Below are 19,513 nucleotides of genomic sequence, written 5' to 3' on the forward strand. Positions count from 1 at the left end.
TCTATTTTTTCCTCTGAAAATTATATTTTATTTTCTGGTTCAATTTTCTTTCACTGTAACTTTTACTTATCTTTCTATTTATTTATTTTCTCTAAAAAAAATCATATTTTGACTTGGTTTTTGCAAATGGTGAAACGTTATATTGGAGAGGTTGATAGGTTATTATTTGTACATGACCGGCACGTGACCATTACAAAATCCATTAGGGATGTTTTTCCAAACGTGTCCCACGGAATCTGCATGCAGCACTTGTCCACAAACTTAAAGGACAAGTTCAAGAACGATACTATTCAAGAAAATTTCATCCTAGCAACAAAGGCATTCTGAAAGTCAGAGTTTAGGTACTATTTCTCCCGACTTGCAGGATTTTTAGAGGTCCAAAGGTACTTGGAAGGAATTGATTTTGATAGATGGACACATGCATTTCAACCGGGATTGAGGTACAATTAAATGACATCCAACGTTGCGGAGTCTATGAATGCAGTCCTTGTACATGCACGTGCATTGCCAGTAATCGCACTTCTTGAACATGTTCGAGCGCTGTTGCAGCGGTGGTTTTACGAGAGGCGAACATATGCATCTAGTCGCGAAACTATCCTTACTAACTATGGTGAGACAAGGATTCGTACTGCAGAGAACCTGGCTCGAACACAATCCATCACACCCATTGACCATCACGAGTTGGAGGTGAGCGATGGACTGAAAAGGGTGCGTGTGAATTTAAATACAAGGACCTGTGGATGTAAACAGTTTGACTACTTTCAGTTCCCTTGCTCCCCTACTATTGCAGTGGCAACCATTCGGAATGTGAACAGGTATACACTATGCTCACCTATATGTAGTCTCCAAACTTTGATTATCGCATATGCCGAACCTATGTACCCCCTGGCGATGTAGACGACTAGATTTTACCTGAGGACTTGTGGAGTTCAAAGTGGAGCCACCCAAACTTGTAAAACGTGTTAGCCGACGCCAAACTGTACGAATACCATCCGCTAGGGAGACCCGCCAAGTCCACAAATGCGGTCGATGTGGCAACATGAGACACAATAGAAAAACGTGCTGCCAGCCACTTAGAACTACTGAATCAGACGCTAATGGTGTGTAAAACGTTGTACTCTATTTGGATTCGTTGTAACGTTATACTATGATGTAAACCTTTCTACCCTGCTTATTTTGTTATGCCAACTTTTGATGTCGCGTCCATACCTAAAATGTTAATCTTGAATATTTCCCGGGCTTGAATTGCGTTAAAAATGTTATGCCAACATGCTATCTGGAAAAATTCACGGTCGTGAATTTCGTCCACCACGCCCGAGGCTGCTCTACCAACTACATGTTAAAACCCTGAAATTATATATTTCATGGCCATAAAAAACATGGTAATTCACGGTCATGTTTTTAATACATTTTGGACTTGGAATTAATGTTACATATAATATTTTATTGTTTCAATTTTGCCTACAATGATATTAGTATAGTAACGGGATTACAGTAAAACTGTTCAAAGGATGGATTTGTTTGCCCACATCTAAACGGCAAATTGTCGCCTAAAGTAGGGCATCCGATCCTGTGTTAAGGTATCCATGTTACAACCAGTAATATCGTACTCAAAGTATTTGACACAGAAAATCCCACAATCACCATCTCCCTCCTGGGGTGTTGATGAAACTCTACGGATCCGACATGGCATGATTGGTATATCCGACCTCTTCAACCGAACACCGGCCTTGCATATAAGTGCCAGGTCAATACAACTCATGGTCTTTAACGCATGTTCCAAGTCTGGCAGCGGAGTCATGGCAACGAACGAGTCCCACACGATAAGCTCTCCCTCTTCGAAGACTATAAACACCATTATCCAATGTGTACCACCGATGTTGTATGGTACATATACGACATCAACATTCATCCACCGTGTCTCGTAGTCCGGGTGATTACCGTCCATGTAGCTCATAATAGTCTTTGCTCGTCCCTCTCAGTCATAATCAAGTGCAACCCTCATAGAAATGGCATCATGAGACTCCATGCAAGCGTACACTCCATCAGATCTCCTAAGGAAGTTCTATAGAGAATATTATAAATAAATGAAAGTGAGTATGGAAACTGAGTGAGTATCAGATCGTTCGTGGTCGTAAATATACTAAGTGAGTATGGAAACTTACTGCGAGTACCACGTCACCAGTGATAAACCTCCAATGACACAAGTCTGTACGTAATTCTAGCTTCTTGCGCACGAACATGACCAATGAATCGACTACCTGTCAGATACAGTTACATAGTCAGAATTCTACATGTACGCGTAAGGTGTATATGGTATGGAATTAGGTCGTACCTCGCACGAACTTCATTTATGCGGTGTTAAGATGTCGCAGAACCATTGCTTTCCTCGTTTTGCGTAGACCGTCGTCCGCGTTGAACGGCGGTTGTTCGGGTTATCTAGTTAGGCCTGAAATTTCTTACCTTGCTCCCTCGGAATCGCTGCTAAAGGATTGTAAACCATCACCTTCTTACGTTGCCGCCCACCTTAACTTCGAATGACCCTCGAAGCTTCCACGATTCTTTCCTTTTTCGTTCACCACGACATGGAGGAGGATCAAATGGCTGGGATAGTACACAAACGTCCTGTGATTCATCTGGCACCATGGCTGACGAGCTATCCGACAATTGCGAGTGTACTTCAATTAGCTCGTTCGAGTCCGTTTCCGAGAAGTCGTCCATGCTTATGTCCTAAACAACTAATTAAGTTATCTCATATTCAATAACACACGATGAAGTATATTGTAATTCATAGTTACCTCGGGCGTCTGCGGAAGTGGTACCTCAGCATCGGCTTCAGTAGCGGTTGGTATTTCAACAAGTCGCTCTTCCTGAGCATGGGACTACTTCGTATCTGAACCAACCCCTTCGTCAATATCATTTGAGACCTTTGTGACCTCCCCAGAAACCACGGGATCAGTTTCCTTCATAACAGATCCAACCTCCACTGCAACAGCTCGGACCTCAACTACCTCTCGATCCTCTAAGACCCTCAAATCCTGACCGATGTCAAAACTCCGTTTTTCAGGTTCCGTTTCCTTTGCATCGGTGTTTTCCTGTACCTCACTACTACCACCCCCAGCTTCTCCGCTATTACCATCCAACACACGCTCTTTCATGTTCGGGCAACTACCACCTCTAGTGCCGTCTGCATCTCATTCGCAGTTGCCACCAATATTTTTTTTCTAAGATCAGATGTGTCGACTGGTAGCCCCTGCATACAATGAAAGAAGTGTCAAATCATAATCATTTCACAACAATGGAAATATTTGAACTGGTACGCACCTTAACTAGACGACGAAGGAACTTCCGAATGGTTTTCAAGTCGCCTTCCATACCGGCAACCCTATTGTCCATAGAAGAGACTACCTCTTCTACACCGACAAGCTACATATCCATTGCAGCTACCTGCTCAGTGAGGATCCTCAAATTAGACTTGCATTTGCACCGTCGCTTTTTCCCAATTTTGGCCTTCACCTTACCATGCACCCCTTCGTCCATCATCACAATCTCAGGATGAACATGTGTGCGTCATCCTGCACACCAGCCTCCATTGGAGGCAGCACTTGGTCGGGCGTCGGCTCCTCCGCAACGAAATCATCAACGGCTGGTGGGTCGAATACCCTTCCCATGAACCTTTCCTCCTCTTCTGTTGCAAACAATCGTATAACAACCTTAGCCTGTAGATATAAATACGCATTATGCTGCACTATATGCAAATAAACACCATATGGTATACATTTTTTCGTGTAAAACTTACAGATGTAGATTGAAATATCTCTTTCTCTAGAACAACCCATGCAGGTGAATGACCGCGTTTCCACCTAAGTATGCGCGGGATGGCATCAGATCTAACTGGATGTGCAACACGACCTGCAACGAAGATATCGTTTCATATCCCCACACCTGTACAAGCCACAGTATAACGTCACACAAAAGGAACATAATGTATTACAAAAGAAAAAGAAAACATGAACCACATGGAAAATTGTACCTGGAATGCCCATGGAAAACCGTACAGACTATACGTCTTCCTCAATCCCCCATTTTTCACCTTCTTGTCCAAAGCACGCTTTAGACTCCATATGTTCTTCTCGAAAGACGTCTCAGCCCAGTTATAACTACAACACACCTCTAGGTCATCCACAATTCCTAGTAGTGTCCATCTTAAGACTCCTCTTCCTCCCAAAGTGCACAAGCTCCACAAAGAATACCATGGATACCTTCACTGCATCCAGGTCATTCTCAAACTGCATATCCAAGTATCTCGTCTCGAACTCACTAAGTAAAATGTCTACTTTGTCTTCAAAGTACAACTCTCTAAGCCTCTTGAGAAAAGTGTCCTTATGAATCTGGCGCCTACTATAGTCTAGGCCTATAATGAGATTAAATTCCCTCAGTACGAAAGATATCTTATTACGAAGCACGTCCATAGTAATAACGTCCGGTCGACTATCCACGAGTTGCCTAAGCTGTAGGTTGTGTATAAGTAGGTCGTTAAGTGCAAGCTCCACATCTATCAAATGACCAAAAATGGTCTTCCTAAACATACTAAATTGCCTAGGAGTTAGTTTACTCTTAATAGCCTTGGTCGTGCTCCCTATGTAGGATAGACAAGTCAAATTTGCAGACTAATAGCTAGACGGAGGAATTTTAGGTACCATTTCCTTCATATAAACCTGAAATATAACAATATATGCATACTTAGTATTCACCTAAGTACAAATACACATGTTAAACAAAGGCATAACAGAAACAACAATAAACAAATAAGGAAGGAGAAACAGAAATCTCATGCACCCATTTTGTCATATTTCTCAATTCCACCATGGCCGAGACCGTGACCAGGATCATGACCAGGATCGTGACCAGGAATTATGGCAGAATGCTATTCTCGTTCAAACGTTCTCAATTCTGCCATAATTCCCGGGCACGATCTCGACCATGGTGAAACCGAAAAATATGACAGAACCTAGTTTGGTCAATTTTAGCTTTCTACTTTCGCGGTCGCACCAAGGCCGAGATCGTGGCCGTGAATTCTGACAGCAAACAACTTTCTCCCAATTCATGGTGGAACCTCGGCCAAAAACCCTCGACGATAACTACATTCGACGGCAGCAAAATTCTTCAATCCAACAAACTCATGCACTCACAGACAAAAAATCTCTAAATCCGCCCTAACCACCTACATAAAAAATCGTAAAATAATTAAAAACCTATCACACAAACGGCAATTGGGAGACCTAGAAGTGAAGAGAATCCACTAAAAGAAATACAAAATAGATGCCCACGCCCATAACACGCAAAAAAAAAAAAAAAAACCCAAATGTAGACAGCACGCAACTTTCAGATATTGTTCAGATGTGAGAAACCCTAACATCGACAAATAAGAACTATAATGTGCTAACCTCCAGCTTCATATGGGGATGCGATTCAGAGAAAAATGCAATTAATCAGTCAAGATGGAAACCGAAAGCAGAAGAAACGAGAGCAAAAACAAAGAAATCAGAGGAAAACGAAACCGAATGTGCAAGAAACGAAAGGAACATGGAAGAATGATACCAACGGTTACATTTTAAATCCAGTGGTAAAAAAGTAATTTCACATCCCGCCCGTGGTTTGATAATTCCCGGCTGGATAAATGCCATTGCCCACCACGGTCAAACCCCGCCCATTAAAGACATTTTCAACTACCTCACTCGGGGTACATTTCAACAACGGCCGAGAATTTAGTAACTTCATCGTCAGTACTCCCTTCATGCTTCTTGTGTCAAAAGTGAAGGAAATATTCATCTTTGCACACTCTCTAAACTGTCAGCAAAAAGTAAATTAGGTTGAAACAGTTAAAAATTTGATTTTGGGTCATTTGAGCAAATCAAAAACTATTTTGAGTCAAATCGGTCAATTTCCCTGTTTACTGGTCTTTAAAATTATATATTGATAACTATTTATTTATTTGGAAATATTTTATGAAAAAGTCATTTAATAAAATTTCCCTAAACAATTTAGAAACAATTGACAACCAAAAAATTGCTCCATTAACTCTGCCCAATTCACTCTGCGAGATAAGACGCTCGCTCCACTGTTTCTTTTCGACCCCAAAAGAGAAATCCCGAAACCAAGTTTTTGCAGGTACAGCTTCACTAACTCTTGCTTTCATGCATTCTGATTCATTTCTGTAGTGTTCATCGCCTCTCATCTCCGCTCTAGAGCCCTTCTTCCTTCTGGATGAATCATCCCCATTTTGCGGGAGGCCAATTTCTTGATAATACTTGGTACCCAATTCACAGAGCGTTGAATTAAGAAAAATCTGATGTCGGTTTACCGTGGAACCTCAATTGGTTTTGACACCCTCGTGCCAAAGGCAAGCCACGAAACCTTGAACTTTCGTCGATTTTCGTTTTTACAATTTCTCAGTGATTAATCGGACAATTTCCCCCTTTTGCTTTCAGAAAGATTGCATTTGCAATTTCAACAAATTGACATTTAGAGCCGCTAGTTTCAAGTGTTCCCACAACCAAGCCGTGCAGCCGTTTACTAGTTCCCCCACAATTGAGAGGTTCTCTTTTTTCTTTTCTATTCTTGGTTTCTGGGTTTCCTTTAAATTGACCCCAGAATTTTGATTTTAGTGTTCTTTGCTTAAATGTAGGCGTATTGTGAAGAAGGTTGGGAAGGAGGCGCATCATTTATGGAAGAAAAGAGATTCTGCTGGCTCTGGGCAAAAGGCCCTTAATCTTGTTAGAATTGTATGTTGCATTTTGTATAATTTTCTTTCTAATTGCCCTTCCAATATTGAGATGAAAGCATGGAAATGCCAAGTGATTTCATATTAATTGATTTCCTTAACATATTGTGATATTCCTCCTCTTTGTCCTTTACTGTCAGGTCTCCCAATGTCCTAATGAAAAAGAAGCTGTCTATGGAGCGTTAAATAAGTGGATAGCTTGGGAGACAGAGTTTCCGTTGATTGCGGCTGCTAAAGCTTTAAGAATACTGAGGAAGAGAAGTCAATGGAAGCGAGTCATTCAAGTATGAATCAATGTTTTACTCATTGTCTTTTGAGCCTTTGGCATATTGGTATATCGCTCATTATGAATTCTCATCGATAGACATTTTAGGTTTTGATTCTAAACTATGAAGTTGTGCCTATTAAGATTAAATCTTCTCCAGCTCTTATAGCTATTACTTTGCTTATTGTTTTTGTCAGCTAACCTACTCGTGTGCTAGATTTTTATTGTAATGTGGCATTGGCTTGATTGGTTGTGGTGTTTTCAGTTCTTATTATTGAAGTTTTGATCTTGAACCTTGCTCATCTGGACTTTCTTATGGTTAAAATATGACTGGAGGAAAATTACTTATAGACAGATAACCACTTCAGATTTGGTTGGTATATCAAATTGTCTAATTCTTGTTTAAGGTTTAGCTTTATGGACAAAGAATTGATGGTTGTCAGTTCCAGAATTTTGAATTATGAAACAATAGCGATTTCTTGTCTGAGAAAAATGTTTGTCGAACTATAATACCACCGAGACTGGCTATGGTGTTGGAAGCCACAATGTTGAACTTGCTCATTACTTATGTTTTTGACATGTAAAAAGATTATCTTAAAAAAATTGTAGAAGAAGAAGAGCTGTTGTCTTTTGCCAATGTAAATTCCTCAGAGTCCATTTTCCATAGTAAATCTTGGGCTATTCATGGTAGTTTCTGTATACAATATTTTATAGTGGCCTTTTGCCTTCCACTAGGAAACTGATAAGTTATGGCCTTTTTGCGAAGTGTCTTGGCTTGATGAGGGTCTGTTCAATGGCCGAACATTGTTTCTTCCACCGCGTCCTATTGTTAATTGATGTTTCTTATTACCCAGGTGGCGAAGTGGATGTTAAGCAAGGGTCAAGGAGCCACAATGGGAACATATGACTCCCTTTTACTGGCATTCGATATGGACAAGAGGGTGGACGAAGCCGAATCCTTATGGAACATGATTTTGCATACGCATACACGTTCCATCTCTAAGCAGTTATTTTCTAGGATGATCTCTTTGTACGATCATCATGACTTGCAAGATAAGGTTATCGAGGTATCGATAATGGAGACCCCACGTATTGGCATCGCTTGTGCTCTTATTTTCTAGTCTTACACCCCCTACACCTGTGTTTTCTGCAATCTTCTCCTCTTCATATCCTCATCAATGATCTTGTGCTTCAATTTCTTCTTTCTCTTGATACAGATATTTGCAGACATGGAGGAGTTAGGTGTAAAACCAGATGAAGATACTGTTAGAAGAGTCGCACGTGCCTTTCAGAAATTAGGTCAAGAAGAAAACCGCAAAATGGTCCATAAAAGATATGGCTGCAAATGGAAATATATACACTTTAAAGGTGAGAGGGTTAGAGTGAAAAGAGATGGATGGGATGAAGATGATGAAAGATGAATCGAACTGAAAAAAAAAGAAGAGATTTGTTATTGAAACTACTGAAGAAGCAGAGATGGCTGAACTCTAGCATGGACAAGTTCATGAGGTACATATCTATCGGTCCCGATTATATGCATTTAAGCAAGCTGGAACCTAGATTTTCAGTCTTATTTTTCTCCTCTACGCTACAGAGATAATACAAACATTGTAAGATTTAAATAGGTAGGAAATGAAAACAGAAAATAGTGTATATGAAGTTGTTTTCTGGAAGCTTGATTCTCTTTCAGGCTTCGAGGTAGGAAACGAAACAGCAAACGGGGTCTGAAACAAGTAGATGTTCATGGGGGACGAACGACCCATTTGTCGAACTTGGATAAGATATGGTGTGCAGGTTGAGTATATTTCACATCAAGCTTGAAATCTTCAAACTGAAGCACCATCAAGTGTGGACAAAGCTTTTGATCAAATCAGTGGTAGAATTATGTAAAAAGAAAAGTGGACAGAAAGTTTGATACAAGATGGGATTTGAACAATCCATCCCAACAAACAAAAAAAGAAAGTGATCTTAAATAATTGAGAACCAGTATTTTAATAAATGTGAAGATCCAATCCATGGCATCAGAATTCAAACAGAAGTGGAGATCCAGACCCAGCTGGATGAGGATGCCATTCCTGTCAAGTACAGAGGACAGTCCCATCGCTCCAACAAAAAACTATTCATAAAACGTACCATATGGGCATGCCCATGCTTCCACCACGTGTGTATGCTGATCTGTAAACTTTTAATATTAGTATTTGTTCTATTTTAGTGTAAGCTTTCTAAATGTCTATTATTTTAGTTTCTGTTATTTTAATTTTAACAAATTAATAACATGGTTTCATGTATTTGTACCAAAATGTTATCGTTAACCTGTATCTAAACTACATAAGTTGAAATTAAATATTGGGCAAGCCAATTTTAGGTGGAAAAATATTCTAATATTTTTTTTTTAGTATAAATAGAGACGGGGATTTGAACTTATGACTTCATAATTAGAAATATGTATCAATTACTATGAAATTAAGCTCAATCAAAATAGGATTTAGATTATATATAGGTACATTTATATACTTACCAGATCAATATAATCCTTTAGACTGTATCTAGATGAGTGTTATGTTCGAATTTTACCTTATGGTAAAATGAGTCTAATCTATCATATCTCACTAAAATATTGGGGAGAGAGAAAAAAGTTAGTTTTTTTTCTTCTCATGATCGGTTTAGTATAGAAATTTTGGAAATAACAAAAACAGGTTTCTTCTTCTTCCCATTTCTAATTTTGTTCGAAAACATAAATAAAAATAGTCATACTTGAATTCATAAATGTTTGAGCCATACAATTTATTTTTCTTTATTAAAAATGAAGAAACGGGAATAAGAAACAAAAACGTTACCGAACGAGTCTTTAATGCTTTTTTTTTTTTACTACATTCTTAATGTCTGTCTTGTTAGGGCTTAATTTCAAAGAGTTTTCTTACGTTGCTTTTTTTTTTTTTTTTTTTTTGAAACTGATGGGTTTAGAAGTGAAACTTTTTCCCAAGCACTTATAGTTGATGAACAATTCAAAATGACAACAAAAATTTGAAAAGTACAACAACTTTGCTTCTACTCATAAATTAACAAAGAATTTATTTAATATTAGTAGGGTCTGTAGCTATGTATTTCTATTAAGAAACCCACAAAAATTATTACAGTTCCATCTTTCCCTAAAACTCCCCTTTCTATAAATCTCTCCCTTTTCTCTTTCTTTCCCCTCTTTCTGATGAATGAACACCGCATTCTTACTCTGTTCTTCATCTATAAAAATCTAACTGGTTACTAAAACCTGCAAACAAATCCTTTTTTTCTTCTTAAATTACAACCCTTAAATTCATTTTTTTATTGTTTCCTAACCCTAAAGAACACTTCAATCTTAAAAAAAAAAAGCACTTTTTTTCCCAATCATAAACCACCTTCAGTAGTGTTGTTTCAGTATGTCCACTCCTGAGGAAGGAGAAACTCGTGGCTTTTTCCTCTCTCCGCCGGCCGGGAATAAATTAACCTCTGCTGCGCGAAAATGGCGTTTCTTTGGGCCATTAAAGCTTCTGCAGAAACCAGAATTTAGAACTCGTTAGAGCAAAATGCTGTTAAACAGATCTCATAGATTTGCGAGTGTTTTCAATCAGCTCACCGTAGCTCGGCGGGAGGCGGCGATTCGACGTCGTTTGGGGAGCAGATCGGTTCGGAACCTGAACTTTCATCCCCTGAAACAGGGGAATCGAGGCGCTATCTGAAGAAATAGACCAACAATTCATAAGATTTAAGTTCAAATTCGAGAAACCCAGATTCCAATTTGTGAAAAATAAACGAAAAAGTACCTGGTCTTTTACGGGATTGAGGGGGGTTGTCGTATCGGCGAGGCAAGAAGACGCCTGTTCCGGCGCACTCCTTTTTGGGGGCAGATCCGCCGCCGTGGAAGGCGGGGGGCATGGTTGGAGCACACGTCTGAGGAGGGTTTCTCCGGTGAGGGGGTTGCAGCGAAGGCCATGTGGATTGGGGAAAATCTACAGGACGAAGAAATCTCCCATTTTCGTGGTGAAAATCGCCGCCTCGGCGCTGGATCTGCTGATTCTCAACCTTCACTTGCCTTCCCCAGTTAAAACAGCTCTGAAACTCTGTTCCGAACTGAAACAGGGTAAAAAACAGAGTAAATAATTTCAGATCGAAGAATAGAGTAAACAGAGAGAAGAAAAGAAGCTAATTTACAGTACCGGTGAAGCTTGGGAGTGGAATCCAGCTCCGATAAGGTGTTTTTGGATGGGGGGAACAAGATCTGAAGAACTCTGGGGAGGAGCAATAAGTCCTTCTCCGTTCAATTTGAGCCTCGCAACTTGCCCTGCAGCGGCATAGATGAGATCCCATGTGTTATTCTCGCCACCGAAAGGGGTGGTCGGAGGCGACGGCGCCTGAGACGGGCCGCTTGGACTTCCGTCACTCGCCGACCAACTGCCAAACCCACTTAGAGTAGACTGCGGAGATCCAGCCAAGGCCGCCTTCGCCTGCAAAAGAACGAAACAGAGCCGCCGCCGGAAAATCAGACAAAGAAGAAGCAAAAACAGAGTGGAAGAGAAGAAAACAAAAGATGGGTACCTCGGATTTGGATTGGTTATGTGAAAGTGGAGGAACAGCAATAAGCCTTTGAGAATCACGAAGCGTGGACTGAGTAAGCCGCTGAGTCAACGCGGCGAGGAAATCCTCCTCGTCGTCGTCGTCCTCCCTGTCGTCGTCGGTGGAGAGTGATTCGAGCGGCGAATCGAGGGCGGAGGAGGCGAAGTCGTAAGGAAAGGCCGCGGCGGTGGTGGGTTTTCCGGCAAGGTTGTCGTGGTCGGACAAGAAGTGGGGGGGAAGCCAGAAGCGGGCCTGGTCGAGGGATTCTCCGGCCATGGAGTAGAGAGAGAAGGGAGAATTTTGTTGGGTATGAAGAAGAAGAAGAAGAAGAAGAAGAAGCAGAAGGTGGAGTTGGAGTTGGAGTTGGGAGTTGCAGAGGAAGGGGATTTTAATAATGGAGGAGTTGAAATTGCTGTGATTTGAAGGATGAAAGGGCCCAACAAAGGCAGAGGAGAGAGAGTAGAGAATGTTGTTGATGACAGACAGGGTTGCTTTTTATTAAGGTTTCAGGGTTACTTTGAGACAGTTCAAAAACAAGAGAGAGAAGAGAGAGCACAGAGTTTCCAAACAAGAGGAATAATTGAACAGTTCTGGGAGACATTTGTCTTTTCATGCAAACTAACTGCCATTTGTCCATTTTCTACGCACTTCTCAAATTTTTACTCTCGACTCTCAACCATTCTAATTTGACGCACCGCAGCCACTACTTCTCCTCTTTTTATGCAATTATGAACTCCACGGAATTTTATCAATTCCAACGTAATTTATCCTTTTGGAGCCCTTTACCACATCATGGGGGTTTACAGGAGATCCCAGAGGCTCGCTCGGAAATGTTGCTATACCATACCTTTTGACTCAACTCGACCCCATAAATGCAGCCTTCGAGGACGTGTACAAGAAGGTCTTTGCCATGTGGAGATACAGATTTTGTAGTCGGATCAATGCACCTCAACCTCTGCTGAAATGGAGGCTCTAAAGAAGAACGACACTTGGGAACTGATCACGTTACCAAGAGGCAAACGTACGATCAGTGACCGGGAAGTCCGCTTCAGTCGCAATCGAAGGTGAAAGCGGGAAAAAGACGACGAAACCCTTTTTTCTTTCTTTGTCAGCCGACTTGAGATAGTTCTGTGTTTAGAATATTTACTAGGAATACAGTCGTGGTATGGAGTGTTGCATCTAATGAGGGGAATCAACTACAAGGTCTCTACTCCCTAACTTTTAATCATTCTTACAATTAATATTGTCTCGTCTTGAAGATGACCACCTCTAAAACATTTCTGCTAACATGCAAGTCGACGATAAGAAGAGATTAGTCTCTTCAAAGTTTACCTTAATAAGACATAGGAGTGTAGCTCAACTGTTAAATATTGTTTCAATCTATACATCGTGAGTCAATACAATACCAACCAACTTCTCTCATAAGAAAAGGTTCAAACTCCCACCGCCCATAGTACCTTTTCTATTTGAACTCAAAAAATAAAAAAGGAAAGTTAAAAGCACTAGTAACATCAACATGTTTTATTGGACCCTCAAAATTGTAATGTTATATTTTTTTTCCTTAAAAAAGAAATCAGTATTTACTCCAAACTTGTAAATGTGTATCAATGTAAAGATTACAACACTTATCTTAAACTTTTAATTTGATCAATTCACACCTCATCTTAAATAAGTATTGTAATATTTATCTTAAACTTGAAGAAATATTACTATTTTTATCTTCTAATAAATTTTTATGTGAAGAATCGTTAAGAAAAAAGTATTTTCATATGCGTTCAATGAATTATTAAAATAGATGTCTAATACAAAAGTGATACATTTTTTTTAAAAAAAATGATATTATAGATGAGTTTTGGCCAAGTTATTTAATTATCTAATTTGGGCATTAATTAAACTTAATTGTGTATGAAACTTGATTTTATTGAAATTTGTGAATTTTAGAAATATTTTTAACTCTTTCGTGGTTGTTCAAGTTTGTGAGTAAATTAAAAGAAATTGATTAAAGGATAAAAATTGCAACACTTTACAACCAACTTAATTTAATACAATACAACTTAATTTAAGAGTAAAAATTGATTTTTTGTTCCTAAAGAAAAAATCATAAAACCAAATTCATGAAAAATATTTATCCATCTATTGTGTTTGTTTGTTTTTTTTTATTTTTTTAGAACACTTAAAGTTTTAGCTTAAAAGGAGTTTATGAAAACTACTTCTCTTTAATTTTCAAAATAAGGTTAGTATCTTGTTTCATAGTAGATGGTAAAACAATATATATTTATAAATAAACGTGACTTTTAAAAACAATAAATTAAAAGCAAAACATTATCAGCCCATTTTTTTAAAACTATTTATGCAAATGCTTAGCTATTATTTTGATCCAAAATATTTTACATTTGTTTAGGTTGCATTCTGTAACATCCTAGATCCAGGATTCAAATCGAGATTTAAAATTCAGATTTAGCTTTGCTGCCCTACCATTCCTCTACATTCCAATATTGCTTCTTAAGAAAGTCTCGTAGGAGGTCATTCGACCCAATATTATTCCAAACTAAGTACACTTAATTTTGTAGTTCTTAGGCTTGAGCTACCAAAAAATGTGCAGTGTAGATAGTGAGTGACTATCAATTCTTTTAAGTCTTTCTTAACCATGTTTCTATGATCTCAAGGATCCCTTTCATTCGAATGTGGTATCGTTCATTCATGTCCCCCCTTACTACTCGAGCGTCACACATTCTATAACTTAAAATATTATATTTCACCTTTAAACTCCATACAAAAGTGTATTTTGATCTCTCATTTGAATTTTCATAATGCATTTCACATACAAATATTTTCATCATGTCATGAGAATATTTATTTAAGGACACACATAGCTTTAAATTGGAAAATAGATAACCTCGTATTTGTATTAAAATCGATATAAAAACCTTAACCATAATAGATTTTATAGAAGTGAAAGTATAACAACCAGAATAAATTAGGTTCAAACATTGAGGATAAAATAGTATTTTAATCAAATGTGTTTAACTATCTTATATTTAATATTATTTTTAAAAAAATATCAATTCTTTTAAATTCAAAACATTTACATAAATTAGATATATGTTTTTTTATCATATTATTTTACCAACATGAACTACACAAAGCAATGGTGATAAATTAATGAATGAAAATCACAAAATAATACTAATAATAATCATCATCATCGACCACCATGTTGATTTAATTAGTACTTAAAAAAATAGACTTGTCTTTGTAACTTGTAAGATTTAATTATTTATTATCTTGCGCTTGCAAATTCCACGTCATCAATACAAGTATTTTATTTTATTTTATTATTTATTTTTGTTATTTTGACCATTTATATTTTTTTTTAGAAAAAAATCAATAAAGTCTACATGACGATAATTACAAGAATCTCTTAATATTGTGTCTTCATCGTTGATTTAGCAAATTTCAGCGTTTTGTGAGTTAAATTCTTTTTATTGGCATTTCTTCATGTCTTTATCTAATTCCCTTTTGATACGCCTAGTTTTAACAGAGAAAAAATAAAATCAAATCAACAATTAGCTTCAAATATAATTTGAGGAAATTGAAAATTGATACCCTTTTTTAAAAAATTTGATTTCTATCGTCAGTTGATTTTCCATGCAACTTCTATTATGCTATTTACTATGTTGCAAATTACCTTGAAAATTTAAAATACATCTAATATGGCTAAATATAAATTCCATGAACTAGTATAAGTAGTTAAACATCCCAACATAATATTAGTCCTTCAACTCTTAACTCTTATAACATTTTAGTCTAATTTATACATTTATAGTTTTTATAGTACTAGACACGTACGTAATGATTAAGTCTATAGAATTTAAATCTTCAATAAAAACTCAGTTAAAAACAACTTATGCATAAAATACGGGCAAGTGAAATAAAAAAAAATGTCTCAATTATCTACTTGTTTATATACTTCAACTCTAACCAAGAAAAAAAAAATTGCCGTCATGAACCTAGTTCAATTAATAGTAAAGATCATATCATTCATTTATGGATATTGGAGGTTCAAAATCCCTGCACTCCACAAAATTTTTAACACGAAACTCGACTGCTATAGAAAAATGTTATATAAGATCAAAATATTAAAAAAGTTAAAAGGATTGGTTTTATCAAAATGATAAAAGAATATATATATATATATATGTGAGAAAAGAATCAAAAGGGTTCATATTTATAAAGAAAAGTACAATAAATTATGTTATAGTAAAAAAGAAAAAGTATAAGAAATATTGGTCGTTTGGTTTGAACTTGATGCGATGGTAATTTAGCCAATGAAACCCTAAACTTTGATTTTGGTCAAATCTTGAACGAACGCAGCCTTTAATTATTCCTCTTTGTGTCACTAATTAAAGTTAGACATAATCATTCCAATTCTCTCTGTTACTTTTTTTAATTAATTTAATTCTTTTTTTTTTGTTAGAAGATTAATTTAATTCTTTTGCCACATATTAATTTATCCTCTTTATATTCTCTTTCAAACATTAAGAATGATTAAGTTCAATAATGAGAAAAGATTTATTAGCCGCAATCATCTCCTTATCCACTCCACAACTTTTTCTTCCATAAATTTCAACTTATTCTTTTTTTTAGATTAATTTGTGGAGGAAGATGGTTTGAATTCATATGAATCTCTATTCTTTTTCTTTTCCTTTCTTTAATGGATATAGAGTGGTAACTAAGATTTTGTTAAGAAGATTGATTTCAAAATATTTTTACCTTCTAACGTTAGAATATCATTGAAAACATAAACCTTCTGATTTCTTGTTTCTTCTAGTTTGTTATTCACTAATGATATAACTCTATCAACAACTGAATCTATTTATTTTAAAAAATTTGTAAGCCTACCACCTTTCTTTTTCAAGGTTTGAGTTATTTTAAGGCTGACATTACACATCACCTTAAATTTACCAGTAATAGTGACAATTCACATGGTCATATTTACACATATAAGAACAGGATTTATGATTTTTCAAATATGATCATTTTTTTAAGTATATTGTGCGTCTATTTTTGACATTTTTACATAATCTCTTTTTATCGTCATATATCATTCATATACGTTTATCAACCTATCAATGATGTCTATCTTTTATTTTAGTCTTATGTAGTCTATTTGCCTATCACTTATATATTCCATTAGTGATAGAGGTTGGTCTACCAATAGTAATAAACATTCATCATTAGTATAGTCTATCAGATGTACGTCTATCATTGATATAGTTTATGTTATGGGAAGAGAAAAGGAGAACGGACCAAGCGACGGGGGCCGAAGGAAACACGAGAGAAAGAACGAACCAGGAAAGGGGGGCCTGTGCCCGACGACCCAAGCCGGCCCCCGGTCGACCCGTGCTTAGCCTCGAGCAGTGCTTGGCGTCGAGACCAGTTCTCAGCCCCCCGGCCTAGAATTGTAGTGGTTCATCCCGACCGTTTTGCAATCTCACCTGAATTGTCCTGCCTTGATTCTCGATTAGACCTAAAGCCCACAACGAAGTGAGCGGCCCTAGATGTATCAGGATTTGACTGGGGTAAACCCTAAAGAGATGAGAATTCGACTTCTATAAATAGAAGGGTGAACCAAACCCTAGAGGTATGCCAAAACATCATACTTTCTACATTCGACTACTCTGATACTAACTTAAGCATCGGAGCCCGTGTGTGGCAAGAGCCACACCGGTCTTAGTACTATTCTATTTTACAGGTCTCATCGGTCCCTTTATTCTAGTAGTTTGGTGCGAATTTGGTGAGATCCCAGGAGGCCAAATTTCTGTATCAACAATTGGCGCCGTCTGTGGGGACGATTAAGATCAAAAGGTCAAGACGATCAACGAGTTGACCGAGAATTGCTCGGATCTAAGAAGGGACGATTAAGATCCAAAAGTCAAGACAATCAACAAGTTGACCGAGAACTGCTCGGATCCGAGAAGGTTTAGGGTGAAGCGAATCAACAAAATCCAAGACAGATCCTGAGAAAAACAAATTGACATGAATTCCGGAAATAGACCGCAACATGCTAGCAACGAACGTCATTAGATTGGGAGGCTGCCCTCACCCGAGACAGCTAAGGGTGAAACAAGTCGACAACTTCCCGAGCAGGCCCTGGGTGATACAAGGCGACAAATTCCAGGGTAGAAAGAGCAACAGGCAGAAATTTCTGAACGACAAGAGAACGGGTACTTTAAAAAAGAAGATTGCAGGAGTGAACCGAAACATATCTCTCATTCTTGAGAGACTTGAGCAACAAGAGGAGAGACCACCAACACTTGTACGAGATCCACGAAAGGGCAAAGCTCTCACTAGTGGAGACGCAAAATAGTTGACGAACAGCCCATTAGCACGGAGTAAACTGGTAATGGGAGGGAACGACAAAACACAGAATGATACTTTCCGTCGACAAGAAACCCGACCAGGCCTCAAGAACACCATGCTCCATAAAGAAAAAACACCTCGCCGACATGAGCATACAGAAAGATCACAGAAATGTAGTAAGAAATGAAAGGACAGAAGATACGATCTTGAGGAGATTATGGAGCAAACAGATTCCCCATTCGTGGAAGAAATAGTGAGAGAAAAGATCCCTCCAAAGTTCAAATTCCCTACTATAAAGCAATACGACGGCTTAACAGATCATTTTGACCATTTGGAGGCATATAGAGAATGGATGGACCTCTACGGGATGGCAGAAGCAATCAAGTGCAGAGTGTTCTCTATCACGTTAATTGGCACTACTCGTATCTGGTTTCGACAGTTAAGAAGAAAATCAATCTTCTCCTTCAAAAAACTGGCCATAGCATTTGTCTCGCAATTCGCTGGATGGCAGAATAGGAGTCAACCTGTGACTTACCTCCTGACCATAAAGCAAGAATCAACTGAGAGCCTTAGAGACTACTAGTCAAAGATCTCATCGACGAAATATCACTACTCGTTTTCCTATTTGGCATAAGAGATAAAGAGCTGTCATTCTCTTTTAGAAAGAGGACTCCAACAACCTTCTCAGAAGCATTGGCTCGAGCTCAAAAATATATGAGCACAGAGGAACTACTCCATTCAAAACGGGATCTTGACAAAACTCAAAACCAGTTGTATCAACGAGACCCTCTGAAGAAATACACTCCAATGACAAACTCATCCGAGCAAGAATCGGAAGAGAGCAGTGAGTATTGCAGGGATGCTACTACACCATCTCAAGATGACGCATAACGGCCTGATAACACAGGACAATATTACTCTCCTTTTTGCCTTATTAAGAATTTAGGCTTAAATTTTTTATAATTGCTTATATAGGTTATCATTTACTTCATTTCAAATTACATTTGACCTACATTTCAGAAAATTTCTACTTGCTTTTGGTTCTAGCATGTGCAGTTTAATTAATTCTTTACTACTTAAGCATTTATCTTTATTCTAAATGAAAACTCATCAAGTGGGGGCATGGGTAGGTTAATCAATTGATGGTCAAAGAACTCAAACTGGGACAGACCTAGAAACAGACCAATAAGCTAGAAGCCAGTCAGTGAAACCGAGGAAGATAACCCAAAGGTGCTGAAAAAGGCATTGATAACTCTCTAAATAGAGAGTTATTTTGGTATAATGTTGGTATAAATTAGCTAAAGATAGCATCACTTGCACCCTTATTCATTGAGTTTGTGCTAAAAAGATTATACATACTAGCTTTCTACATTGTAGTATTGTCAATTACAATTGAGCTAATTTTAGTGCATTTTGCTACAGCTTTGATGATGCTACAGCATCATATCCAAATTCAGAAAGCAGCAGAAAACGACAAACTAACAGTGAAAGGACTGCTCAACGGGATTTAC

The 19,513-nt window shown here is 37.8% G+C and overlaps 2 protein-coding genes and 1 long non-coding RNA gene across 7 annotated transcripts; 1 reads left to right on the forward strand and 2 right to left on the reverse strand.

Moving 5' to 3' along the window:
* Positions 1 to 1,466: 1,466 nt before the first annotated feature.
* LOC148209257 (uncharacterized) lies at positions 1,467 to 3,239 on the reverse strand. The gene is made up of 4 exons (XR_015787349.1): positions 2,799 to 3,239; positions 2,336 to 2,730; positions 2,166 to 2,261; positions 1,467 to 2,065 (listed from the first exon to the last, which is right to left on the reverse strand). It is a non-coding gene; the product is annotated as an uncharacterized LOC148209257 (long non-coding RNA).
* A 2,804-nt stretch (positions 3,240 to 6,043) lies between these two features.
* Positions 6,044 to 9,349, forward strand: LOC111010251 (Pentatricopeptide repeat (PPR) superfamily protein). 5 transcript variants are annotated; one of them, XM_022283609.2, is made up of 7 exons: positions 6,044 to 6,171; positions 6,250 to 6,403; positions 6,492 to 6,598; positions 6,689 to 6,785; positions 6,925 to 7,068; positions 7,904 to 8,116; positions 8,267 to 9,349. In XM_022283609.2, exons 2-7 carry the CDS (start codon positions 6,353 to 6,355, stop codon positions 8,468 to 8,470), a joined length of 816 nt encoding a protein of 271 aa, XP_022139301.1. In that variant the 5' UTR covers positions 6,044 to 6,171; positions 6,250 to 6,352; the 3' UTR covers positions 8,471 to 9,349. The 5 variants fall into 5 exon arrangements, 3 of the variants coding, with proteins under 3 accessions (XP_022139301.1, XP_022139302.1, XP_087973864.1); XM_022283610.2 differs by having other exon boundaries at positions 6,049 to 6,171; positions 6,330 to 6,403; XR_002601338.2 differs by lacking the exon at positions 6,044 to 6,171 and having other exon boundaries at positions 6,178 to 6,403; positions 8,267 to 8,558; positions 8,724 to 9,349.
* Positions 9,350 to 10,072: 723 nt separating this feature from the next.
* Positions 10,073 to 12,194, reverse strand: LOC111009981 (uncharacterized). Its single transcript, XM_022283229.2, has 5 exons — positions 11,622 to 12,194; positions 11,243 to 11,530; positions 10,850 to 11,156; positions 10,663 to 10,761; positions 10,073 to 10,576 (listed from the first exon to the last, which is right to left on the reverse strand). The coding sequence occupies exons 1-5, from the start codon at positions 11,913 to 11,915 to the stop codon at positions 10,461 to 10,463; spliced, it is 1,104 nt and encodes a 367-aa protein (XP_022138921.1). The 5' UTR covers positions 11,916 to 12,194; the 3' UTR covers positions 10,073 to 10,460.
* Positions 12,195 to 19,513: the final 7,319 nt, after the last annotated feature.

This window comes from Momordica charantia, assembly GCF_013281855.1.
Source record: "Momordica charantia cultivar OHB3-1 chromosome 9 unlocalized genomic scaffold, Mcharantia_2.0 BLBB01000009.1, whole genome shotgun sequence".
In the NCBI taxonomy this organism is placed as follows: domain Eukaryota; kingdom Viridiplantae; phylum Streptophyta; class Magnoliopsida; order Cucurbitales; family Cucurbitaceae; genus Momordica; species Momordica charantia.

Coding starts and splice junctions, on each gene's coding strand:
- LOC111010251 (XM_022283609.2), top strand. CDS start 6,353: ATGTCGGTTTACCGTGGAACCTCAATTGGTTTTGACACCCTCGTGCCA. Junction 6,599..6,688: donor AGTTCCCCCACAATTGAGAG/GTTCTCTTTTTT, acceptor GCTTAAATGTAG/GCGTATTGTGAAGAAGGTTG. Junction 8,117..8,266: donor TGCAAGATAAGGTTATCGAG/GTATCGATAATG, acceptor CTCTTGATACAG/ATATTTGCAGACATGGAGGA.
- LOC111009981 (XM_022283229.2), bottom strand. CDS start 11,915: ATGGCCGGAGAATCCCTCGACCAGGCCCGCTTCTGGCTTCCCCCCCAC. Junction 10,762..10,849: donor TCAATCCCGTAAAAGACCAG/GTACTTTTTCGT, acceptor CTATTTCTTCAG/ATAGCGCCTCGATTCCCCTG. Junction 10,577..10,662: donor CCGCCTCCCGCCGAGCTACG/GTGAGCTGATTG, acceptor TGGTTTCTGCAG/AAGCTTTAATGGCCCAAAGA.